A 27863-nucleotide genomic window follows, 5' to 3' on the forward strand; every position below is an offset into this window, starting at 1 on the left:
TCATTGCTGCAAAAACTTTATAACTTTGGCAAAAAGAAAGAAAACAAGTTGCATACCTGTAACATCTTCAGGTTCTGCTACCACAATGTGAGCATTTAATTCCTGCAATTTGTGGTGCAATTCCTCCAGCTTCTTGTTTGATTTTTTCAAAATGTTATCTACATAAGCCAAGTTTTTTTTATCTGTAGTGACCTTCCTGAGGTTTTCTGCTCCTTCTTTGATTTTAAGTTCCTTCCTTATTTCCCGTTTAATTTGGTCCTTCACTTCATCCAAATTCTGTTGTACCATTGTGTCCGAATAGTCGAATTTCTGTCCAATGTTCACGTTGTCAGGAACAATGATATTTCGCACATCTCCCTATAAAAATCAGAAAAATATGTTAAATTATTAGTTTGCAAAAGTATATAAGTTTCTACTATTCATTTGTTGTCAGACATTCTTTACCCGAAAGTCACAGAGCTTAATATGATGACTAATAACACTAATATAAGTGTCGTTTTTAGAGAATTTGTTGTATGCCTATTTTTAACCTAAATACCTTAAAATTTCATAAGATTTGCAACACAGGAATTTTATTCTAATAAATCTGAGAACCGCAGCAATCCTACACATACTCAAAACTAAATACCTCTCAGTTACATGAGAACGTTTCCTACTTAAATGTATATACCATATCTACTCTAATACATTTTGGGAAATACATTTAAGCAATTATGCTGCATATTATTAATATACTGCTCAAAAAAAATAAAGGGAACACTCAAATAACACACCCTAGATCTGAATGAATGAAATATTATCACTGAATATGCATCCGAGTATAAGATGTGCCAAGATTTTGAAGAGGTAAAACAAGAAAAAAAGTTTTAGCCCCCAGAAGCACTCTGCGGGCCTCCCAAACCCTCTGCGTGCCCCATTTTTATGAAAAATGGGCCTGTTTTTGACAAAAATGGGATGCGCAGGATGGGTTTTGGGAGGCCAAAAATGCTGCATTTAGTGTATATGATGCAGCAACATTTCCACCCTGTTTTAGGGGAACAAAAGTGCTCCGAAAAGTGCAGTAATTATGTTTATCTGTATTGTTACCTCATTTATATATCACCTCTACAAAGACAAAAACCATCATTTTTTTTCTAGACAATTCATCCTTTTATCTTCCTTCTAACTGTGTGAACACGTACAGGCACTCACAGATAACAAATATGCAGTCTAGAATGATTATAAGACATTGGTGAAACTTGCCATATTTTTCAGATGTCAATTATCCATTGGTCCATTTAATACTGATTTTTCCACAATGCTCAAAACACTTCCTGTCAAAACAGATAATTAAACTAAGAGATGAAGTCCAAATCCCAAATAAAAATAAACCACTTTAGAAGCTGGTTGGTAATAAGATCAAATCTGATTAGGAAAAGCACGCACATATATAATCTTGTACTATTATAGGTTACTCACTGGTCTACTTAATAGTAATATATCACTTGGAACCTTTACTGTATATGTTTTATATAGCAGGATGTTTTACCACTTGTTATTGAAAAAGTATAGGATAATATATAGTTTGAGTTACAGAATTGTCTGCAAGAATGTGAAGGTTGTTTGCTGAATATAAGTGTATATCATACAGTGTCAGAATTGTGTAAGAATAAATGAAATGCTTAGAGAATGATACAACATACAGCAAGACAAGGGTATTTAATATCTCCTTGAGAGTTTAATGTATTAATGAAAAAATGCACAAGGAATGCGTCTGCTGATGTTTGAAGGGTGTTGGTTGGGATTTAAATACACGTAGGTAATCTGACAACCCTAAATAATTCTAGCAAATATTATATAGATTATATGTTGCAATAACATGCCTGGATTGGAGTGCAGACGTTATCAATACAAAGCAGAGTGACACATGAAATAATTTGTTGAGGTCATTTGGTGACATGGTGAGAATGAATAAGAAATTAATAAAATTAATTATATACTAAATAGCTTAAAAGAAAGGAGAAGACTGGGAAAACAGGAAATGATTTTAATAAGAAACCATTATTCTTTTGTTACTAAATATTCTTTCAAAAGCCATGGTATTTTCAATCAATCAGTCTGTAATACTACATTTGTAAAATTCAATCTAATGTATGTAGTATTTGAAATTTGAAATTTCAGAAAAAGTTGTCTTTTGTGAGGAGCTGTTCATTCTGAAGGTATAATGGTTCAGACCTGCTGCTGATTCCAATGAAAGGCCTCTAAAAGCCTCTTCTCACAACTCTGCTATACCCCCTTGAAATTCCCAAGGATTGCCAGCTCTGTTATCTTCCACAAATCACTTTATTCTAGTGGAAACCCTTTTCAGAGCAGCTGGTTTTCCAGTAAGAAAATAGCAGATCCCTTTCAGTCTGAAGAAGGCTGGAAAGAAAATAAATAATTAAATAAAAAATGTTTTCTGAAGAAGAAACAGCTGTTATCTACTGAAGAACTTTTTTTTTTCCTGAGCCATCTTATCTCACATGCCATATTCAGTTCATAGACTAAATCAGAATATATATACAGTGGTACCTCTACTTATGAATTTAATTCATTCCGAGACCGGGTCCTTAAGTAGAAAAGTTTGTAAGAAGAAGCAATTTTTCCCATAGGAATCAATGTAAAAGTGAATAATGAGTGCAAACCAATTATTTATTATTATTATTATTATTTATTTATTACTTGGATTTGTATGCCGCCCCTCTCCGAAGACTCGGGGCGGCTCACAACATGTAAAAAGACAAATCATAAGTAATCAACAATTTAAAATTTTAAAGATTTAAAAAACCCCACAAACTAACAGACTCACACACAAGCATACCATATATAAATTCAACGTGCCCAGGGGGGGGGATGTTTCAATTCCCCCATGCCTGACGGCAAAGGTGGGTTTTAAGAAGTTTGCGGAAGGCAGGAAGAGTAGGGGCAGTTCTAATCTCCGGGGGGAGTTGGTTCCAAAACTTTAAGGCTTAAAAAAAAAAGCAGAGACCGGAGGAAGCGGTGGGCGAGAGGTGATTGTGGCAGTGAGATAGGATAGAGGTAGGGGCAGGCGAGAGGGGATTTTGCCAGCGAGATGGGGCGGCGAAGGAAGCGGTGGGCAAGAGGGGATTTTGGAAGTGAGATGGGGTGGCTGTGGAGAGTGCCTCGGACGCACCATTCTCTCTCTCCTGAAACACCTTCGCGCTTTGCCAGAAAGGATGGGAGATGGAGACCCTGCACGGCAAAGCCTGGCTCCAGTTCCCTTGTGATCATCAGAGCCTGCGAACTTAAAAGCGCTTGTTTTGGCTAATGCTCGCAGCAGCCGCCACCAAGAGAAAAATGAGGGTTTGTAAGTGGAAAATGGTTCGTGACAAGAAGCAAAAAAATCTTGAACACCCGGTTCGTATCTAGAAAAGTTCATAAGTATAGGCGTTCGTAGGTAGAGGTACCACTGTATGTTACAAGCAGCTTCACTGACACTATCTTGATGTTCAAATTACTAGATTCAGCCTTGCTGCTGCTGGCTTTGAAGATGGGGCTTTCCCCTTTTGTGGCTTTCAGCTAATCCTAGAGGAGAAACAGAAATGCCTAAAGAGAGAGAAAAATTGGAGATTTCCCACACCAAGAGTAGAATAGAATAGAATTCCTTATTGGCCAAGCGTGACGGGACATACAAGGAATTTCTCTTTGGTGCTCTCAGTGTACATGAAAGAAAAGATACATTTATCAAGAATCATGAAGTACAACACTTAATGATCGTCATAGGGTACAAATAAGCAATCAGGAAACAATCAATATTAATATAAACCATAAGGATACAAGCAACAAGTTACAGTCATAAGTGGGAGGAAATCGGTGATAGGAATGATGAGAAAAAACTAGCAGAAATAGTAGTGCAGACTTAAGTAAAATTTTAACTTATATGGGTTATAAAATATTACACCCTGTTTAAAAAATATTAGATCATGTGGTTTGCAAAAGAACAGATCAAGTGGGAAATGAGATGTCACTTATATAGAGCATTGTTGTGGGGCTTCTGGCCGGAAGGCTCCATTCAGCTCAAAGAGCTTCAACCATGATCAGATTACTTACTGGCACAGTGAGGAAAACAAAAAGTTAAAATCATTTTCTTCTACATTTCATATGCTGTTTATGTGCTTATGTGTATAAAATGTTTTATTTTATTGCTACCCATTCGGAGTTGGCAAGGATTGCAGAGGGAAATAAATGTATAAAATATTGCAAGACAGGTACTTTTTTCCCCTCTATGCACTGAAAACTAAATAGGCAGAGGAAAGGAAAATAAAATTATCCTTGTTTGGAGTAAATTATAAATGGTTTGGTTTGCACAGCATATTAAACTGTAGGGATTCATAATGTTCCAATCATAAAGCAGACATTTCATGTGTGCTAAGTTTGAAGCCAACATGTTTTCTGAGAGTGTGTGTCCAACTCAGAATGAATGTTTTGTCCCCAGCAAGGGAAAAAAAATATTTTGAGTATTCTCAGAATGCCACTGGACTATGTTCTATGACAATCCAGGTTTTTTTCCCCCAGAGTTTAGTCTATATAGCAGCAGATTCCAGTTATATTCCTGTTCTGATTAGCTAAGATGTGTAATGTACAATTTTGAGAAGGAGCAGTTGTTGCCAGAAAAAAGAAGACTCCACACAGCTGCATGCATGCCAGTCCAACTGATAAATTACTTTTTAAAACCACTTAGGTGTAGGAAGGTAGTGTGCATAGTGAATCCTACTGAAGTTGTAGTACTAGTATAATATTGGGTTGAGTTGTTAAATTCTGATGTCTATGTCTTGTTAATACTCTCTATGCAATTAAGAAGTACCAGCAGCTAGCAACACTATTATACTTTGTGCAGGGGAAAAAATCAACAGAGAATCACACACATTATTTTACTTGCACTTGGTAAGCAGCTACAAAAAGAAGATACATATCAAATCTGCTTATATTGCTTAGTAAATGGGAGGTCAGATTAGTGAAAGAGATTATATATAAAAAGTTTGCTGAAGGAAATTATTTATTAAAACTGAAATGACAGCTGTCTGATTTTCTGTGATTTCAACGATAAGAGATAGCAACTCATTATAGACACTGCCTCACCCTTACTTGTGGTTCTGGCTGAAAAACAAGAAAGTGGCAACTGATCCTAAATTTTCAATGTTTTTTCCCTAGCTAGAGCACTATTGAGTTTTATTCCACCAAATATATTTGTACAGAAAGTATCAAACTGTTCAGACTGAACAGACTGTTATCAGACTGTTTTGTTCCAAGTTCAGAACAAAATATATTTTCCTTTAAATATTTCTATATTAAATCATAAAGCATGCTTCCCTATGATTATTATGTGAATTCACGTTAAGTGGAAATCAAGGAAGCTTCATTGAGTCTTAGTCCAATGCAGCAGTGAAGCTGCCTACTTCTAGCACATGAAGTTCAAAACAACTAATACCTCTTTAACATGAATAATCATAACAATAACATCATTTAGGTCATTGAAGTGAACTCCCTTCTTTGAAGAGAAATCCAAACTAAAGCGTCTCAGATAGCTATCTACTTTGAACACATATCATGAGGTGGAGCCCACTACCAAGGTAATTGGTGCTATTGTCAAACTCCTCACATTGCTTTCCCCCTAACATTTAGTTAGCAAGGGCCTTGGTCTTAACCTGACACGCTCCTTCTCAATGTGCTAAGAATCCAAAGTATGGGTTAACTCCGCCTTCTTCCTTTTAGAGACTGAACCCATTAAACTTTTCTGTCACGCCTCTCCTGATTGAACCTGTTTGATGAAGATGTAGCTCTTGACGATGTACCATTGGACTTGTTGTCCACTCCTGGACACTGGGCCAGACGGTTGCCAGGATGGGATTGAATTCTCATTCAGCACATTTTGAACCTCTTGTAAATGAGGTACTTATTAATCTTTTTAGGTCTAGAATTGCTCTCCACCCCTCACCCCCCCGACCTTGGGAACCATAAATTCGACACAAATAGTATGGAACAGAATCCATGCCTATTGGCCCATCGGAACCAGCTTGAATGTCCAACAAGTGTTGGGCAGCGATCTCTCTGGGGCCCTTCTTTGTGTTGCCTCCTGATATGGGTCAATGTATGAAGAATCTTTGGGGTGTAGAGACAAATTTGAGCAAGGCCTAGTCTCACTCTGTTTAGAACCCGGGTGTCTGACATTGTTGCTTCCCATTGTTTTGTGAATAGCTCTAGGCGGCTGCCATGGGAAGTTTGACCTGGGGTAGCACTAGGACAGCTTTCAGAGCCACGAAATGGTTTCTTGGCCTGGAATTGCTGTTTGTGTCTCTATCTTGAAATTCGGCTCTATCTATTTGTCAATCAGTTTCCTGTGGGAACCTCCTTTGGAAGTAGGCCAGTCCAGTCTCTGCTGGCCAAAAGGGGAAACTACGAACATAGGGCAAGGGCCGTCGGTTCGCTTGCCTGTGTAGAGAGGGCAGGATTTTCCTCCTGTCCTTGGTTTCTACCGATATGGGCTCCATGGCCTCCCCAAACAGCTTGCCACCCGTGAAGGCAGAGGCTAGTCTCCATTTGGACTTGGCATCCGCCTGCCAGTTGCAAAGCCAAAACATGTGGCGGGCCGTTACTACTGGTACTATAGCCCTGGAAGCGAATTTCGCTTCATCCAGGGTAGATCAACAAGAATTCTGTCATTGCTATCAGTTTGTTGATGTTTTGATGGAGGCATTAGTCATCAGGTACAGTTTTATTTTGTATCTGGTGAAGTCAGGCTAAGGAGGCTGTATTGAAAAGCAAGGTGGTTGTAGTTGTTCTGACCGCCCAGGCCGCCAACTGATGAACCCTGCAAAGGGAAAACTCTGCCCTCCTAACGACTGATTTCAGAGTGTCTGCTGTGTCTTGGGACACAAGGTTATAAGATGTTAAGGCTGCTACCGGCCCGTCTACTGTAGGTAATTGTAGCTCCTCTGTGAAGTCTGTGGCTACATTATAAAATTTCCTGTCATTCCCATTTGGGTTGGGATATGTTTCTGGTTGGGCCCATTGTTTTTGGACCATGTCACTGAAAAATTGTGACGAGGAGACCTCCTCATTCTGTGCTACTGGTTGTGTAAAGAAGAGCACACCAAGGTAATTGGCGCTATTGTCAAACTCTTCTCATTGCTTTTTCTCTAGCATTTAGCTAGAATCAGCCTTTTTAAAGCTTATATTTACCATTCCATGATCTGCATTTAGAAATAAGAGAAATACATCAGCTTGTCCTAGGTAACATCCAGTCAAGTGCTGGAAGAGTGCTGTCCTGCCACTCCAGGTATCCATTCTCTAAGTTCCTTCAAATCATTTTATATGGCTTCGTTTCTAATATTCTGATCAATATTGCAATTTTTTGTACCTTTTCCAATTGGTTAGAATCATTCTTAAAACCGGGTGCTCAGAACTGAACATAGTTCTTGAAGAGGGGGAGGAGTTGACCAAAAGAAAAGAGTAGAACAATTATCTTCCATTATTTGAGAAATATATGTTGCTGATGTAGCTCACAATTATTCTGCTCTTTGCAGCCTCATTACCCTTGCTGGTTCATATTAAATTTGCAATTACTTTTCTCTTCTGCAAGTATTACCAAGCCAGATATAAGCCATCCTATATGTTTGGTTTTTTTGTTTTGTTTCCTGAGTAAAGAATTTGGAACTTGTCTCTGAAATTTCATGTGCTATTTTCAGCCTATTTTGCCAAACTACAAAAAATAGTATTGATTTTTGTTATCTTGTCAAGTGTCAATAGCCCATTCAAGTTTATATTTTGATAAGCGTAAGTTGCAATTCTTTATCCAAATCAGCAAAATACTGAAGCGTGAAAGATTCAGAACTGATCATTGGGGCATCTGTACTTGATGCCTTCCCCTGACTCAATGGATAACTCTTTTGAGAAGAAAGCCCTTTGAGAAGGTTTTTGTCTCCTCTAAAAACATGACAAATGCAGTATATTAAAAACATTGTGGAATTATTTCTCGCAAACAACAACAATATTTAATCAAGAACAATATCCTTGAATACAACGGCCCAACTCAGTAATACTAATCAACATTATGGAAACAATTATTTTGAAATTAATAGAGTTTATGGCAGATTTTATTTTTTATTTATACACACATAATTCAGAGAAGGAAAGAGTATTAAATACGTTTGCCACTTTGAATTATTTATAAAAATAATAATGGCAGGATAAAATTAAACACTGAGATTCTATTGCAATTTAAGGAACAAAAATGTTTTTAATATAAAAAACATATTCCTTGTTAACAACTAGGTTAATTTCAATAGGAAACTTTCTAAATCAGAATTTTCTGGAGAACTAGGGTAGGGTACTGTAATTCTGTTACTGCTATTGTTGCATAAGTGGGACTCAGAAACTATTTTTTCTCATCTCAGATTGAAATGCCACCTTGACCTCCAAGGTCCCTTCCAACTATTATTCTGTCAAATATGTAATGCAACATAATATACACATCTATATCACAAAGATATGTTCCTAATAACAGATATCTTTTTGTTTCTTTGTTATCTACAGAAATGTCTGAACTAGAAGGACTGTACTGAGCTGGAGAAGCAGCAAATGTATATACAGGGGAAGACTTAATTATAAGTTGTACAGCTAGTTAAGCAAGTTTGCAAGGGAAGTATGTATGACTCAGAATGAAATTTATGCCACTACACAGATCCCATATAAAGTATAGAAATAATAAAGCCCCAAGAGTTCAGGTGTTTAATGGACAAACTGCATAATAAGGTTGTGCAACACTTGAATTTAAAGGGAAAACTGTGTTTCAGAACATGCGTGGGTACCTATGTAACACACCTGTTGATAACTTCTTAGTTCAAATTAATCTTAATCATGTTGCAGTGTGTAAGAGCAGAAGAAGATCTGCCTTCTTTAAGGAGTTGCTGACAGGTGTCACACGAGATCCTGTATACTCCTAAACTTCCTTTTCCCTTTGAATCTGAAATGCTAAACAGTCTAACAAACACCATGAATCATAGTATAGTATGTATACATCATTTTCTGAGCTATTTTTTAAATCAAATTTCCTGCCCATGACAAAGCATTTCGTATGAAACCAATTAAGGTCTAGTCAGTTTCAAGCAGCAATCTCAATGGGCAGGTTTTATTCAACTAATTAAAGTCACATCATCAATGAATAGAAAACTCTTATGTTCATGGTATAAAAAAGAAAATGAATTTGTGACATGATTTTGATGTTTGGAAACAAAAGGCTATAAGAAGGGAATTATCATATAGACTAGAGCAGTGATTTTCAACCTTTTTTGAGCCGCAGCACATTTTTTACATTTACAAAATTCTGGGGCACACCACCAACCAAAATGACACAAATCTAATAAATAAATAAATAAATAAATACATACATACATACATACATAAATAAATAAATAAATAACCCCCTCATATATACAATCCCATGTAACATCCCCTTATAAATACCTGTACAGTCAATCATCAATCATCCCTCCTGAAATTTATACCACTGTCTCATTTCTGGGTACTTCTCCTGTCTTTCCCCCTTTTCTCTCTCATGTTTCTCATTTCTCTCTCTTCCTCCCTTTTTTCCTCATTCCTTCTCTCCCTCCCTTTCTCTCTCTTTCCTTTCTCTCATTCCCTTTCTCTCTATCCTTTCTATCTCTCACTTGTTCTTTCTCTCCCTCCCTTTCTGTCTCTTTCCTTTCTCTCATTCCCTCTTTGTCTCCTGGGGCTGACTGCGCCTGCCCTCCACCCCCCACCGCGGAGGGAAAGCATTTGGCATCGGCACCGCCAACCCCCCCTCCACGAGCAGCAAAAGCCTCAGCGACGGAGCCGAAAGGCAAACGGCGCAATCCGTCACTTAGGCTTTTGCTGCTCCTGGAGGGGGGGGAGGATTTTCTCCTCCCCACCCCCCTGGCAGCCAAACGTCGCTGAGGCTTTGGGCATCGGCACCTTTCCCTCCACGAGCAGCAAAAGCCTCAGCGACGGAGCCGAAAGGCAAACGGCGTGCCCCGTCGCTGAGGCTCTTGCTGCTTGTAGAGGGGTGGCGCTGATGCTCCCTCTCGCCGCCCCATCTCCCCGCGACCGCCTGGGGCCGCTGCAGCCGGCACGCTCCCGCTCCCACCGCCAGTGCCCTCCCGCCGGGCCCAAAGGACACTTGCCGCCGACGCCAGGAAACTCCAGCTGGGCGGGGCGCTGCCGGTGCCTCCGAGCTCCCACTCGCAGCTGTCCCCCGGCTCCTGCCTGATGCCGCGGTTTCTGGCGCTCTCCTGCTGGGCCCCAAAGAAGGAAGCCAGGAAAAAGTAGGCGCGAAGAATCAAGCTCTCCTTTTTCCCACCTTCCTTCTTTGGAGCCCAGCAGGAGAGCGCCAGAAACCGCGGCAACGGGCAGGAACCGGAGGACAGCTGCGAGTGGGAGCTCGGAGGCACCGGCAGCGCCCCGCCCAGCTGGAGCTTCCCTAGGAGCTTGGCGGCACACCTGACTGTGTCTCGCGGCACACTAGTGTGCCGCGGCACACCGGTTGGGAAACGCTGGACTAGAGAGAGAGGACTGATTAGGTTTGCCAAGAGGAAGATTAGAAGCACTTCTTTATTTTACTTACACACACAGTTTATTTTCTTTGTTTTCCTTTCTTTTTTCATTCTCACATCTACTTTATTTTTCCTTTGAATGTATTTCTTTAAATAATAGCTATTGTAAAACCTTTTAATAAGTTACTTACCAAGTGACATGGCAAAAATCAACTTAAAAAAATAACACAGCAGGCAAGCATAGGACACTGTACCATATAACTTTATCTGAATGTAATAGCAATAGCCAGTGATCTTCCCAATTAAGAGACAATTTCATTTCTGGTTTAAGGGAAAGATTGTGATTGCCAAACAAGAGGAAGGTGTACTATAAGCCTTCTGAAGCAGATTAGGTCAAAAACAGACACTACAAGAAATGCTAGTACTCTAATTTATTGATATAGGCTTCTGAATTTTGAAAATTAAGAAATTAACCAAAGAGTCAAACCAGAGCAATTTTCATCATCATCCTCTCCTGTTTTTCTGGGCTAAGCTGAAGTTTTTATAACGGCTGCCACCTACTTTCTTCAAAGCTATTTCCATACAACTCTATGAGTATGTTCTCAAAATAAAGCAATTCAATGAAGATTTTTATACAGAGAAATTTCAAGAAAAATTAAATTATTTGGATGGTTACATTTTTACATTGTGTCTTCTTTTAGATGTTTTTGCAGAGGTTTTTTTTTTTAAAAAAAACCCCAAAACAAGTATCTATTAGCTAGTATCTTTTCCTCTAATAAAACAGTACCCTATAACAAGAGGTAGGCTGCTAAGGTGGAACGGTGAAGTTTGCTCACCTCTGTGGCTCTGAGTGCTAGCGGAGTCCAGCGCAATTCTGCTACTGCAGCTACGCAGGTAGCAGAACCGTGTGTGGAAACGCAGGTGCGCCCGTGTTTCGGTACATAAGAACATAAGAAGATTCATGCTGAATTAGGCCAAAGCCCATCGAGTCCAGCATTCTGTGTCACACAGTGGCCCGCCAATTGTACATGGGGATCTTGAGCAGAAAGAGAAGGCAAGACCCTCCCTTTCCCTTGACCCCCAACAAATGACACTAAAGGGACTCCTGCCTGCCTCAACCAACATAGAGGTGGCACTTGGACATCCGTTTCAATAACCACCGATACACTTGGCATCCAAGAATCTGTCTAATCCTGCCTTGAAGCTATCAAGGCTGACAGCTGTCACTACCTCTTCTGGAAGTGAATTCCATAAACCAATGACCCTCTGGGTGAAGAAATATTTCCCTTGATTTGTCCTCACTTTCTTACCTATGAGCTTTAGGGAGTGCTCCTTTGTCCTAGTATTGTGTGATAGAGAAAACAAATTTTCTCTATCCATATTTTCTATCCCAGTATTTTGCTTCCGCGTGTGGTTTTTATATTCCTGTAAGCCGACTTAAGTAGCCATGTGCAAACAAGCAGCAATATAAATGTCCTAAAATAAATACTAACAAATAGTTGCTACTATCAGCACTACTATTACTAACTTTACCAGTAGAGGTTTGCATAGTCTCCCTTAACAACTGCTCTGTTTAGCAGCTGTTTGTCAGGGATGTCAAACTCGCAGCATCACATCACCATGTGACATATTGTGCCTTTCCCCCCTTTGCTAAAACAGGAGTGGGAATGGTCATTGTGTGACGCATCTGGGCCCCGATTCTGACAACCGCTATAGGTGATTTGCTTAATACTGTAACTGATATGGCCAAAACTTAGATGCTGATTCTCAGTTTGAAGAAGATACTCCAACCGAACTTGTGGAAAATCAGGCTCAGGAAACACAAAGCCAAGAATCACATGAGGCTGATCAAAAACAGGCATCACCTGGACAGCCAGAGTGTCAGATGAGAATGACGTAAGGTCTCCCAGCCCCCACACCCAGCAAGTAGAAAGAAGAACAGAGAGGAGACTTCTCTATTTTTTGCCAAGCAAGGGAATAAGTCTCTTGATCAGCAACAGCTGGCTACAGCCTGATTTAAAAGGCAGCCTTATCCCAAATTCTTTTGCTTAAAACAACTTGTCTGTTCTCTGGTGGATGTGTGATAATTTGGGTAGATTTTGCCTGTAAAATTCTGATCTTTTAATTGGCTGACAAATCTAATCCAACTCTTGGAACCTTGGACTGATTTGGGACTATTCTTCTGCAAACTCTTATTAAAAAGCTAATTGTTCAAACAAGTGTTTGTTAGAGATTGTGTTTTGGTTTGCATTCTTTTGTTATCTCTGACTTTGAATAAACTGTGAACTATCCCAGCAAATATTGTGTGTTAGTATTGAAAACCAAAGGAAGGATGATGGCAGAAGTGTGGTTATAAGTCTGTAGTAGTCATTATGATATGTTACTTAAGAATGGAGTTGCCAATCCCAATTATGCTCATTACGTGATGAGTACCTGTATTAAATTACCCACTGGATTGAATATTTCAGAAAAATATGACCTCCATCAATTATAGCAGATCGCAAATCAGCAGCTCCAGGTATAATACAATATGAACTGTAACTGAAATTGTACCATTAGATGTTTCTGCAAATTAATAGAGTCTTGTAATTCCTCAATCACCAACCTGTTAACTAAAGAAAGGATGGGGTGGGGTTTGAAAATATATCATAGCTCATTCTCTATGATATTCTGTTCTCACATTATCTAAAATTACCATGTTACGCATTTGCCTAACACTGTCAAAAATGTAAATTATAGCTTTCTATGAATAAATACATTAATATATAAAAGCCATTATTTCAATCTTTCATAATTTAAGAAATGAATCCATTAATTTTATTACTTATCCTATTTATTCTCATAATGATAATGAGTAAAAAAAAAGAATAAACTATTAAATATAAAAAACACCAAGTGCTTTGCAATTTGGAAAATACATAATGAGTGTGGGATGGAAAAAACAATTAGTTAATACATTATGCTATTGAATAAACTGCAACCAAATGGGTTCACCCAAAACAATGAACCTAAAATCTGCTTTACATATCATATAACTAAGCGCAATGGGTGTGAATCCAGCTATTATCTTGCACCATTTAAGCAATCAGAAGAGTCAGTGGTCAACTAGAAAGGTTTTGTTCATAGATTTCTTTAAGAATCTAGTGTTGTGGACCAAGATACTTATTTCGGATTTTGTAGAATCAATGGTTTTTAAGGGAAATTAATAATCTACCATGTTCTCATTGGAAAAATAATAATCAACTCTCCCAAATATTCCATTTCATTTTCATATGTTTAATGTTTCAAAATACAACCAGAGAGGAGTAGTGCCAATTTCTAGACATCAGTACTAAATATTTAGGTGTGCTCACCTGGGATATTTTCAGTCCTAGCTCAGCAATGCATCAGACAAACTGGATACCCTTAAATGATTTGTCCCTGCTAACTATGATTTTATTATTTTTTTAAAAGGTCAATTCTTTCTGGGCAAGAGCCTATTTTGTTCATCGCACCCTAATGCAAAAAGGTACAATGTTGTTATTTTCAGAGAATGTTTATGAGCTAGGTGCACCACAATGACCCAATGAAATGAAAAATAAGTAACGTAAATATTTGTCAAGTAACAACTGTATCAATGAAGTTCAAAATAACCCTTCCTAAATGTCATATCCATAAATGTGAAACACTAGAACGCTCACAAACCCCTGCATCTTTACACCTGTTGGTAGTTAGGAGAAAGTAAGATTTGAGGCTGGCGAAATATAACCAATTTGCCCATAATTCATCACCAAAGATTTCAGCAGAGTTCTGGGCTCCTGAACTGCAGTTTAGGGAAGGATGTCTGGGAATATCTCATCCAGCACCCAACCCCTTTTTATAATCTTACCATATACTAGAGCCGTGATGGCAAACCTATGGCATGTGTGCTGGAAGTGGCACGCAGAGCCATTTCTCTGGGCATGTGGAACCATCGCCCATTGTTTTTCCAGATTCCGGTGCACCAGCCAAGTGGTTTTCATACCCACAGGTGCACATGCGCACTGGCCAGTTGGTCTGGTTGATGGCGCTCATGAGAGCACAAAGACCAGCAACAGGCAAGCATGCCAAAAGATGCAGAGAGGGATCCTGGCAGTTGCTTCCTAAGGGATCAGAGCAAGATACGCTGGGCTTCCCTCCCTCCTTGCACAGGCTTCTTGTATGGCCCCAGTTGGTCCGGAGTACAGTGGACAAGCAGCCGGTGAGGGCAGGGTGTTGGAGGTGAGCTACCTGTGCAGATGACCCAATGGCCTGGGCTCCTCCCTGCTGGGAGCCACCATTCCCCAGCTGCTGGCGGAGCTCTCTGCCCCCGCCCACATTGGCAGCTGCAGAACCTCCGAACCCGCGGTCTTGCCTGGGATCCTCCCTGCTGTAATCCACTGTTCCCCAGTCACCATCAGCACTCTCTGCCCTCCTACCTCGACAGCTGCTGGCTGGGGAAAGGTGGTTCCCAACGGAGAGGATCCCAGGCAAGGCCACATGTTTGGAGCTTCTCTGGATGCTGAGATGGGGGGCACAGAGAGCTGTTGCCGGCTGGGGAACGATGGATCCCAGCAGGGAAGGTCCTAGGCATGGCTGCACATTTGGAGCTTCTCCTGCTGCCGAGGTGAGGGGTCAATGAGAGCTGTCGCTGGTCAGGGAACTGTGGTTTCCATTAGGGAGAATCTAGGCATGGCTGCACGTTTAGAGCTTCTCCAGTTGCCAAGGTGGGGGGGGGGGTAGAGAGAGCTGATGCCAGTCAGGGAATGGTGGCTCCCAGCAGGGAGGATACTAGGCATGGCTGCATATTCGGAACTTCTCTGGCTCCCATGTTGGGGGAGCACAGAGAGTTGCTGCCGGCCAGGGAATTGTGATTCCCAGTGGGGAGGAGCCAAGGCAAGGCCACGTGTTTTGGAGCTTCCCCAGCAGGCAAATGGCGCTTTCAAGGTGGTGGGGCTAAGAGAGTTGCCGCCTGCTTGGGAATGGCTGCTGCTCTGACTCACCAGAGAATGGGCTGCTACCTAGTTATCCTCTGGTAAGAGGCACATTGGCCACCTTGGAAGAAGTGGGGAGCGCATGTGTGGAGGTGCACAAATACGCAGTAAGGGGTTTGCATGTGCAGTGTGGGGAGCATGCGCAGGGCAAGTGTTTGCCATGCGCACATTGCATTATGGGTGCCAGCATGCACGAGCGTAACAGTACTCTCGCGCTTGGACTTTTGGCACGCAACGCCAAAAAGGTTTGCCATCAATGTACTAGAATCCTCACACTGAGAGACAGGCAGCCTGCCAGGTTTTTTATTTCTCTGTATTCCCCTTATCTTTGCAAAACATGCCCCAAACTACTAATTAATGGACACTAATGTTAGCCTATCTGGAACCTAAAATGATTATATACTAGAAATAGTTTTAAAGTTTTCTAATTCATAATAACATATATGTAATAAAACATTTGATCCATGTTGAAGGAATATGAAGTTTTCTCAACTCAAACAATGCTGTACAAACCTAAGAGGAAGTGTCGAATTTATTTGTATGTTACGAATAAACCAACTTGCCTTTTCTCTTTAAAATTTATGTTCTGAGGCACTTTAGATAATTGCAGAGATATGTCAGTTATATCATTCACCTTTTCCAGTTTTTCTCCCCAAATAGGTTACTATTAATCATTTCCCTCCTTTACAAGAAGCAAACAAGCTTAACTAGCTCAGTTCTGAAGGCTTTACGATTAAATAGAAATACCTGTAGTAAATAATTTTTAGTTTTAGTCATTTTACTGTCACCTTAAAACTCTTCTACAGGGAATGATGTCTGAAGGCCGATGAGCCCAGGAGGAGCGTGCTCATGCTCAGCTGGCTGGCGGAAAGGCGGGGCATCCCAACACAGGCAGCTCTGCAGGAAAAGGAACTCTCTTTTTTTGCTGCCCTGAACTGACACAGTGTTGCATTGTGGGTCCACATGTCGTAATAGGCTTCAGGAGAAGGATGGGACCCTGCCTCCCCCAATGTGAAGCAGTGGGGGGAGAGAGAAGGGGGGGTGTCTCCCCAACAGGATACAGATTGAAGTTGCCTTGTTTTATGTGGATCTCTAATACTTGGCTTTGCCTGACAGCCCCCTCCCCCCCTCCACACCCTGAGTCCCTTCACCCTGGGATTGGGCAGCATAGAAGTCAAACAAACAAACAAACAAACAAACAAACAAATAAATAATGAGTCCACAGCCCAAGAGATTGGATTCGCACAACACATAAAACTGGACAAGAGGATAGATGGATGGATGGATAATACAGAGAGAGGGAAAGAGAGTTAGGGCAAGAGAGAAAGATAGAAAGAGAGGAGGGAGAGAAAGAGAGAGTGGGAGGAAAGAGAGAGAAAGACAGAGGGAAAAAGAGAGATATTACAAAAAAAATTCTTTTTTATTGCTGCTAAATGTAATATTTCAAAATCAGAAAAAAATGAAGCAGCATAAAAGTACATTTATCACGTTTTTCTTAGAACAATTAGCTAAACTGTGCATTTATCCTTATTTTAGGTAGCAAAACCTCATTATCCAGGTTAAATTGACGTGTTGGCACTTTGTGAGTGTGTCTTCGGAGAGGGGCGGCATACAAATCTAATAAATAATAATAATAATAATAATAATAATAATAATAATAATTATTATTATTATTATTATTATTATTATTGTGATAAATAAGTATGGTATGGGTTGCAGTTTGGACACCCAGTCCCTAAACGTTTTGCCATCACTGGTATATAGGCTGCCTTGAAGTGGAGACTGAATCAGCAAAACCTAATTCTACAATCACAGTTATACGTTGATTTCAATTACACAGCTACAACATGACAGAAAAAGGAAACATGTCTTTCTCTCAAATCTTTTAGTAAACCATATTAATTTTGCTTTACCTGATATGGTTGTTTATCAATCATTACAAATAGCTAATGAGCATGGGACAGTTATGCCTGAATTGGCAAATATATTTAGCTTATATACAGAGAACTGGACAGTACTGACCAGTACTGATGTTTACATTTTGTTTAATACATTAAGAAATTTCCTTCTGTGTCCTTCTTTTCAAGAAAGCAGAAGCTTCAGGAGAAAGATTATTTTCATGCATTTTTCATTGAATGTGAAGTTGTATCCCTATACTACTGTCCATTCCTATAGAACTTCTGGAGCATATATTAAGAAACACGGGGGTGGGGGGAGAATAAATATAAATTATCCCTCCACTGGCAACAACACAAGAAGAGATCTCTCCAGAATAACTGCTCCTGCCAATACAGTGTTAAGTAGAATCCAAGTCATGAGACAGTATTTATAGTCTTAACCAATGATATTTTCAAGAATCTACAGTAAATATTTGCAAGAAATTTTCTATTGTAATGTTCATTCACAATCTTTATATTTAAAACAGCTCATTGTTAATACTTTGCATTCATGGTGTAAGAAACCAAATGAAAGTAGGTAAACTTTTACCATTTAAAAAGAAATGATGAAAAATCTAGCTGATTAAAAAGTATTTGGAGTTTTCCAATCACAAAACAGAAGGAGACAATTACCATATTGGGTTTAAGATTCAACGTACCAAACAAACAAACTTTGCTATCAAAGAAAACATGTCTCCATTAAAGGAGATTACAGAGCTCTCTACATGGGCAACGATTCAAGAACTACAGCAGTAGTCTGGCATGCTTGATTTACATTACTCTTACATTTCCAGGGCTGCTTCTAACTTTAGAGCACATCAAACGTCAATATAAGTTTTTAAATATCAGATTCTATAAATAGCTAGTCAAAAAATAAAAATAGTTAACCAAGAACTAATATTAAACATATATGAACTGTCTTTAATTTCCTTAAGCTTTCTGTAATGGTCTTATTCAGAATGCCATCACCTGCCTATAATTGCAATGAAGAACAAAAAACAAAAAAAAAGTTTGGGTTCACCAAACATTTTTTTCTTGGTTGTTAAAGCAGCCATTCTTATTTCCAACTTGATATATACATGTTAGACAGTTGAATCTCCTTATTCACAATCAATTCTCAACCAATTGTGAAAGCTGAGGTCTACATATCTCTGTCTTCTTCAATAGATTTGTGCCTATTCAATCCTTTCTCATGTAGGACCAAAATGAATACTCCTAAGGTATCCTAAGTGGAACATGTAAGATTTAATAAATCAAGATGCACTCTAGCATGAAAGAAACACCAGAATAAAAAGTGAGGAGAATTAATTATGATAGATATGGTCTTTCATAATTCTCTGGTTTTTACATTATTTTCTCTTGAAAAATAAAATAGCCAAACAATAAAAAGGAAGTAAATTTGATGATTAAAATGTGTCGCCATAACTGTAAAACAGTGTAATAAATTTTATTTTAATACTTCCTGGATTTCAGTCCATCTTTTTAAAAATAATTCAGTCTTGGGGGGGTCAGATGATATTGGTATACAACAAGTAACTACTGTATTATCTCTACAGTAATGGGTTTTGCAGCAATATTTCACTATCCAATTAAATATTGTACACAGTCCCAACCCAATATGCATTTAGCATTACATCAAACATCTGAATAAATGGTATCTATATCAAAAGCAACGAGGATGACAATGAGCAAGTTTTTCACTCCTACTGGAATTTCCAAAATAACACTGAATATTTCAACATTGCAACACATAAGCTATTGCAAGATATTAGACAAAATGTACTACCGGTATATATAGCTAACTTGTCTAAACAATTTACACAGGCTTATAAATAAGGTTCACACTGACAGAAACTTACATTCAGATGCTTGATAAATAAGAAATAAATAGAAATTAAAAATATATGTTACCTTTTCTGTAATTAAAATGTACGGATAGAAAATGTCCACAATTGGCACAACTGATTTTTGTAATACCAGCAAATGTATTACTTAGCACTCAAATAATATTTGGAGTGTTGGGGGAGAAGATGTTTTAAACACGTTGTTAATCTTCAAATAGACCACAAAATTTATAATACAAATCATTTGAAACTTAATTGACTCAGTAAGATAACTTTGTTTCATGAACTATCAATAAAGATTAACAATTTGTTTCTCCACTTTTATGTATGTTATCTTTTTTCTGCTTTTTCAAAATTTTGGACATGAATATTATGATTTTTTTTCATGAGCTACTTTGGGTTATTTTATAAAAGTTATAAATTATATATGCAATTGAGAAATGACAAATTAGAAACTGCCCACCCATTACTAAATATGATTAGATTCTTTAAGAATGTCTTCCTCAAAAACGGATAGCAACAAAGGTCCTGTTGAATTCTGTTTCTCAGCTACTGAGTTAAAATTGCTTTCACAGAAGGATTACAACTTATGTGTAAGAATACATGCTGATAGACTCTTTATACTGCTGTTTACATTGGGGAGGTTTGCTATGCATATTAGAAGGAAAAAACCCTATTTGCAGAATATCTCTTTTTAGATCAGGGTTACTCTGGATCAGGATATGAAATTCTTGAGCCTAGAATTCCCAAGTCCAAGTGAAGATGAACAGCACAGTGCTGTTCATCTTCACTTGCTGCTACTAGCTCTCAGTCCAATAACGTCTTCTAATGCTAGAAGTTAGAATGGTTCTAGAAGCTAGAATGGCTATACTCAGAGGTGGACTGCTAAGGTGGAACGTTGACGTGTGCTCACCTCCGTGGACCTGAGTGCTAGCGGAGTCCAGCGCAATTATGCTACTGCACCTGGGCAGGTAACAAAACCGTGCCGATACACGGGCACACCTGTGTGTCTGGGCATGGTTTTGCTACCTGCCCAGGTGCAGTAGCATAATTGCGCTGGACTCCGCTAGCACTCAGAGCCATGGGGACGAGCACACATCACCGTTCCATCTTAGCAGCCCACCTCTGGTTATACTTAGGATAAATCTCATCATCATCATTACCTCCAAGTTTACACTGTTGGCCAAGAAAGCAAACTGTTGCTATTGATCATTTGCAATTCCCCCTTCTTCTTGACGGATGCCACAGTCACCTTTGCAGTGAGTTTGCTATGATCAACATTTTTGAATTTCCCATTTATGGGGGGAGGGGAGGGATACCACAATCAAAATGTTGTCAGATAGATATGGATGAAGCTACTTAGGAAAAAACCCACTGTTGTTGAATAAAATATACACATGGGTAATTCAAATGAATTGGAGCAATGTAGACATTTCCATCTTATTCCAACTTATGGCTGCTCCTCACACTTGGTTTTATGACCAAAGACTGGAATAAGGAGTTAATCTATAGTTCATCTCCATCTGGTTTCTAATATAAAATAACATATAAATTACATTTCAAATTGCAGCTAAATTTCTCTCGCTTAAACACAGTCTCAGATACTCTCTGGGTCTATGTAATTTACTAATGTGGGTCACAAAATGTTCAAGATTTTTCTTGTTGTCTATATATAAAGAGCAAGATGTATTTCCATCGTGCATATTAGAAGCTAGAAACATGAAGTGAGGCATGAAAGCTAGTCCATGAAAAATTGCAAAACAGTTTATGCAAGAACTATTCCATATTCAGAAATGTTGGTTTCGACTGGTTTAAGTCTAAAATCAAAATTTATGCTTGGGCTAGACAAAGAATAAAATTTCATTTTAAATGCAAGCCAAAAAACACAGTTGCTTTCAGAAAGAAGTGTTTTGGGGAAGGGTGAATAAAAGTGAGACTAAGTGGATATGGGGGAAGTAGCAACAGAAGAACATTTTGGGAAGATTAGAAGGCTAGTATGCTGAAATTGTGACTGAGGAATAGAGAAGGTGCTTATAAGCTCAGAGGCATGCAATGCAGTGAAAAATGTTACTGTGGAATATCAGGAGCTGGGAACAGGGGCTGTTTCAATCTGAGAATCAGTAACATTAATTCACTACCCAAGTGAATATGATTGCCGAAGTAATTCACCATTTTCTCAGAAAAATTTAATAAATAACAATAAATAACAAATACCAACCCTTTCCAGATATGCTATATCTGAGAGTTGTGTGTGTGTGTGCACCTTCAAGTCAGTACAGTGGTACCTCTACTTAAGAACGCCTCTACTTACGGACTTTTTTAGATAAGAACCGGGTGTTCAAGATTTTTTTGCCTCTTCTCAAGAACCATTTTCCACTTACAAACCTGAGCCTCCAAAACTGTAATCAGAAAAGGCAGGGAGAAGCCTCCATGGGGCCTCTCTAGGAATCTCCTGGGAGGAAACAGGGCCTCCACTCCATCACACACATTATTTGCTTTTACATTGATTCCTATGGGAAAAATTGTTTCTTACAATTTTAAGAACCTGGTCACCGAACGAATTAAGTTCGTAAGTAGAGGTACCACTGTATTAACTCCTGACTACTTTTTGCACTAATCCCTGCAGTTTTCTTGGCAATTTTCAAAGTGGTTTGTCACTGACTTCTTCTAAGGGTTAGAAAGAATGACTGGCCCAAGGTCATCCAGCTGGCTTTGAGCTTAAGGCAAGACTATCCTGGTGCTTTAACCACAGTATCATATTGGGATTTCTGGTTGCAGAATTTATAGCCAACAGGGATTATTGGCCCTTTATAGCTGCCAGTACTATGTTATACATTGAAAGTGAAAAGCACTATTGAACTATGCATTAAGAAGTGGCCACAAAAGACACAAAAGCTCCTTTTTCTCTGCTAGCAAAATTGCAGTAACCTTTTCTGTACTTCTTACCACTTTAAAAAATTAAACTTTTATTATTGTTATGATAATTTCTAAAAGCAAATTATTTTTTCTAATAAATGAAGCAAACATTACAGAATTACTATTAATTCTATTTTTCAATGGGAGCAAAATCATGCCTTAGCTCCTCAGAATGTTTAGGTATCTCAGTGACCATGTGCATGGAATTTTTGTTTATTCTGATTTTCCATTCATTTTTATATTCTGAGATAATATGTTGTGAGCCGCTCTGAGTCTTCGGAGAGGAGCGGCATACAAATCTAATAAATATAATATAAATATATAATATAATATAATATATAAAATACCATTTAATTCAACAACGCCATTTGTTCACAGCAAAACTGCTTAAATTTCATATGAAATATTTTTAATTGTTGCATATGGCAAGTGGTGTTATGGAAAATAAGATTTATTTTTTTTTAAAAAAAAATTGCCCTTAAATAGAAAAAAGTCAACATGAGTACTATAGTATATGCCGTAAGCAGTTCAACATCATCTAACATTTGTTTAGAGTAGGTTGACAGATTAGAGAATTGTTTCTTCACACCCCAGGGCAATGACTAAATTTCAGTTTTCAGCCTGATCTTTCCCATTCTACCATTTGCCTCTTATAGAATATTAACTATGGCCAGACATTTCATGAGGATAAAAGTACAGTGGTACCTCTACTTAAGAACGCCTCTACTTAAGAACTTTTCTAGATAAGAACCGGGTGTTCAAGATTTTTTTGCCTCTACTTAAGAACCATTTTCTACTTCAAGCCCAGAAAAATTTCCCAGGAAATTTGAGAGCGGCATGAAGGCCCGGCCAGTTTCCTGCCATTCTCCCTTTAATCCTGGCCATCTGGGCTGCCAGAGGAGTCTTTTGGTGGTGCTTAAGGAGGCTTTGGCAGTCCAGAGTGAACAAAGCATTTTCCTTTCTCTGGGCGCTTGGTGAGGGAATAAACCTCTGCCAGCAGCCAGAGAAAAGAAACGTTCCCTTCGCTCTGAGCAGCCGAGGGGTCACCACAGCGAAGGAAAAGCGCCAGCTACAAAGCAAGCGAGCGAGAGGAGAGGGGAGCCCTTCAGCATGGGAAGGAAGAGGCAGCAGGTAGCAGCAGCAGCAGCCAGTGTATGGAAAACAGTGAATGGGAGGTGCACTGGAGGCACATGCTCCTCCTCGCCGCTTCAAAGTCCCTCTTTTTTTAAAAAAAGCCTTAAAGTTTTGGATTTTTTTGATTCCCCTCACCTCACCTTCTTCCTTTGGCAGCGACTGTCCTCCTCCTCTTCTTCCTCCTCCTCCTCCCACCCAGATTCCGAGTTTTTATTTCTTTCCTAATGGGTTTGCAAGCATTATTTGCTTTTACATTGATTCCTATGGGGAAAATTGCTTCTACTTAAGAACGTTTCTACTTAAGAACCTGGTCACGGAACAAATTAAGTTCTTAAGTAGAGGTACCACTGTACTATATTTTTCAGACTATAAGATGCCCCAAGATTTCAAAAAAGTAAATAAGTAAAGAAAGGTTTTGTCCTCCCTGTCCCCCGGGACCTCCCAAACCCTCTGTGCACCCCATTTTTGGAAAAACATTTTTTTGAAAAATGCAGAGGGTTTGGGAAGTCTGCAGAGTGCTCCTGGGGGCTGAGGGAAGGCAAAAAAAGAGGCCTAATTTGTGCGAAAAAGAGCCCGTTTTCACACATTTTTTTGGAAAAAGTGCAGTGGATTTGGAAGGCCTGTTGTCAAGGTTCCAGGTAGCATCCGAACTAAATCGAAGTACTGCTCAAAGTTTCAATTTATTACCGGAGCCATCCTGGCATCTACACTGGGGAAACCTGAACCTGAATTTCCCACCCAGTTGAAAGTTCACATCCCGTGTCAGGTTGCCCACTCAGATTGTGCCATAGTGGCCAGTCCTCCTTCTGCTTCCACCCAGGTGAGTGGGCAAAAAATGGCCTTGAACCACTCAAAAGAATGTTTGTGGCTGCATCTGTTCCCTCATGAAAATCACCCCTCCCAAGTTCCCACAAACATCATGCCTTCTATAGATAGTGTGGCAAACCGTTAATTTATCACAAACTTCTGCACCAGCTTGACACCCTCAGAGTGCTCCTAGGCAAAAATGTCCCCATTTTTGCCTATTTTTTCTGCAAAAATGGGGTGTTTTTGCCTTCCCCCAGGCCCCAGGAGCACTCTGCAGGCCTCCCAAGCACTCTGTGCACCACATTTTTGTGAAAAACGGATTCATTTTTTTGCAAAAATGGCAGGACTTTGGTGGGCCAAATATGGCTGCATTCGGTATATAACACGCACCAACATTTCCACCCACTTTTAGGGGGGAAAGGTGTGTCTTATACTCCAAAAAATATGGTAGCCCTCAACTTACCATTTAGTTAGTGACTGTTTGAAGTTACAACTGCACTTTAAAAAATGACTTATGATCAATTTTCACATTTACAAGTTTTGCAGCATTCCTATGGTCATGTGATCAAAATGCACATGCTGGTCACTGGCCCATATTTATGATGGTTGCTGAGTATTGAGGTCAAGGGATTACCTTTTATGACTTTTTAACAAGCAAAGCCATTGGAGAAGCCAGATTCACTTAACAACTGGGTTACTAACTTCCAAATTCCAGCAATTCACTTAACTGTCACAAGAAAGGTTGTAAAATGGGGCAAAAGTCATCTAACAAATGTCTCACTTAACAACAGAAACGTTGGGCTTAATTAAGTCAAGGACTGCCTGTATTTTAAACACTATAAACATTTTTAAACATGTACACAGAGCCCAAAGTGCATGTTGTTTTGAACATAAAATAAATTTTATATTATTATTATTATTATTATTATTATTATTATTATTATTATTATTATTATTATTATTATTTAGATTTGTATGCCGCCCTTCTCCAAAGACTCGGGGTGGCTCACAAGATACAAAACAACACAACAACAAATCTAATTAATAAAAAATTACTACTAAAATCCCATATACAAATCAGTCAGCCAATTCATCCACAACCGCACATTACATCTCATAAACAGAGGAAGGGGGCTTGGTCTAATTGCCCCATTCCTGGCGACATAAATGAGCTTTGAGGCTCTTGCGAAAGGCGAGGAGGGTGGGGGGCAGTGCAAATCTCTGGAGGGAGCTGATTCCAGAGGGCTGGGGCCGCTACAGAGAAGGCCCTTCCCCTGAGCCCTGCCAAACAACATTGTCTAGCCGATGGGACCCGGAAAAGGCCAACTCTGTGGGACCTAACTGGTCGCTGGGATTCATGCGGCAGAAGGTGGTCAAAATTATGCTGTACCTTTTCATTTTGAACACAATTTACTAGAAGCAAAAGCTGGAACATTTTTGATTTTCCATATTTTGATCAAAACAACATTTGAAGGAAATTTTTGAGGCAAATAGAGTAAGATTGGTGTGAATTGCCCACTCTCTTCCCCCTCCCCCAGCAGCCCCTTTGCCAAACAGACACCCATTTTTAGAGCCTTCTTAATTTTTCCACTGTTTCACAACCACAAAATAGTTTGACCATCTTGGTACCCATAGAGGAAACAGACAATCCTTTTATTTCATATCTTGGCCCAATCATATGTTTCAGTTTAAACAAATACAAAGGTTTTTTTAATCATAAACTTTTAGGACACTTGTTGAATTTGAAGTTATCCAGATTATTAATGCAATCTGTAATAAAATTAAGTTTTACAGTTGGTAAAAAAAATCAAGCTTCCTAAATCAACACTGTTGTGTATGCCACCCATCTCTGTACCTATTCTGGGCAAATTACAAAACCATGTAATTTGAATGGAGTTGAATCTAAATTTGAAAAGTTATATGTTGATATATATTCGGTTGGTTTACAACACTTGTAAAATTTCCACAACAGTTTGTCTCAGTTGATACTGTGCAAGAAGCAAGGGATGCTGCCACAACCCCGAAAATGTTTACCAGAAAGCTGCTGCAAAATCTAAACAAGAACATATCCTTGCCCATTTGTGTCCTGCCTACAGGCAATTAATTGGTCTCTCTAAGAAAAGAATGAAGGACCAGATCAGGGTTTTTTGGGGGGGAGGGTTGATCTAGAACAGCTCTTCTTATATTCCTAAGTTAGGAGATGCATGTTAAACAATTGCTCTAATCATTTCCCGTCCATTGCTTAGCTATTAGATCAGCTTTGCCCTCACTGGTGCTTTCTGGATGCACAGGATAGCAACTCCATCAAGCCCAGCCTATATACAGTACTACTTGCTAAGTAATCAGAAGGGCTGAAATCCAACGTATCTGCTGCTATGCCTTCTTTTCCTCAAATAGTCAAGATAATGCGATATTCAACAACATTTTTAAAGTTGGGGAATGACGATGACAAAGTAACAACTGTGGGTACCAAAATCCAGCAGAGATTTCTCCCATTTCCATGGTTAAAAGAATCCTTCAAGCCCAAACTAAACTTGGAAAGAAAGTGGGGTGGGAAAGGAGGAATAAAAAAAAAACAAAAAACAAGAAGTTTTACTTTCAGTTAAAAGCAACCAGGAAAAAGAAAGACGGGGAGGAAGGACTCCAGGGGTCTTCTAGGCCAGGCGATCGGCAAGGCAAGGCTAACTCCCGTAAAGGAGATTAAAGTCGAGGACGGAGGGTGCGCCAACCAGGCGAGAAAGGGGGCCTGGAGGGGGCGGCTCCACCTTCCCAGTCAGGAGCTGAAGAAGATGGAGAGGGTGAGGGTGGGAGGCAAGGAAAGAAGGGAAGGAAAAAGAAAGGATGCAACTTTCTTGATTGGAATGAAGGAAGGAACTTTTTTGACTAGGAGAGGGAGGGAAGGAAGGAAGGGAGGGAGGGAGGGAGGAACTTTTTTGACTGGAGGGAAGGAAGGAAGAAATGAGGGAAGGAACTTGTTTGAGTAGGAGAGGAAAGGAAAGGAAGGAAAGAAGGGAAAGAAGAAAGGATGCAAAGTTTTTGAGTAGGAGAGGAAAGGAAGGAAGGAAAGAAGGAACTTTTTTGAATGGAAGGAAGGAAGGAATGAGGGAAGGAACTTGTTTGTGTAGGAGAGGAAAGGAAGGAAAGAAGGGAAAGAAGAAAGGATGCAAAGTTTTTGAGTAGGAGAGGGAAGGAAGAAAGGAAAGAAGGAACTTTTTTGAATGGAGGGAAGGAAAGAAGGAACTTTTTTTAATAGGAGAGGGAAGGAAAAGAAGGAGCTAAGAAGGATGAAACAATTTTGATTGGAGTGAAGGAACGAATTTATTTGACCAGGAGAGGGAAGAAGAAAGGAAGGAAGGAACTTTTTTGACTGGAAGGAAGGAAATAACTTTTTTGACTAGGAGAGGGAAGGAAGGGAAGATGAAAGGAAGCAACTTTTTTGACTGGAGGGAAGGAAGGAAGGAAAGAAAGAAGGGAAGGAAGGGGACCTGCCCTCTCCCCACCCCACCCCACCCCAATTTCTTTTCTCTACCTGTTGCAGCTCCGTGAAGAAAATCTCCCTCTCTGTCGCGTTGGACGCCATTGCTTTCAGGTCCGGGCTTCGCACCTGGACACCGCCGCCGGGCAGGCGGCTCTGGGTCAGGACCGGGTGGAGGGACGGTGGGTGGG

At 39.6% G+C, this 27863-nt stretch overlaps 1 protein-coding gene across 1 annotated transcript; it reads right to left on the reverse strand.

Annotated features, from left to right (window-relative positions):
- Nucleotides 1-27863, reverse strand: LOC139165387 (serine/threonine-protein kinase N2-like). The gene is made up of 2 exons (XM_070748575.1): nucleotides 27727-27863; nucleotides 1-357 (listed from the first exon to the last, which is right to left on the reverse strand). Exons 1-2 carry the CDS (start codon nucleotides 27775-27777, stop codon nucleotides 1-3), a joined length of 408 nt encoding a protein of 135 aa, XP_070604676.1. The 5' UTR covers nucleotides 27778-27863.

Source organism: Erythrolamprus reginae, chromosome 3 (assembly GCF_031021105.1).
Source record: "Erythrolamprus reginae isolate rEryReg1 chromosome 3, rEryReg1.hap1, whole genome shotgun sequence".
Lineage (NCBI taxonomy): Eukaryota > Metazoa > Chordata > Lepidosauria > Squamata > Dipsadidae > Erythrolamprus > Erythrolamprus reginae.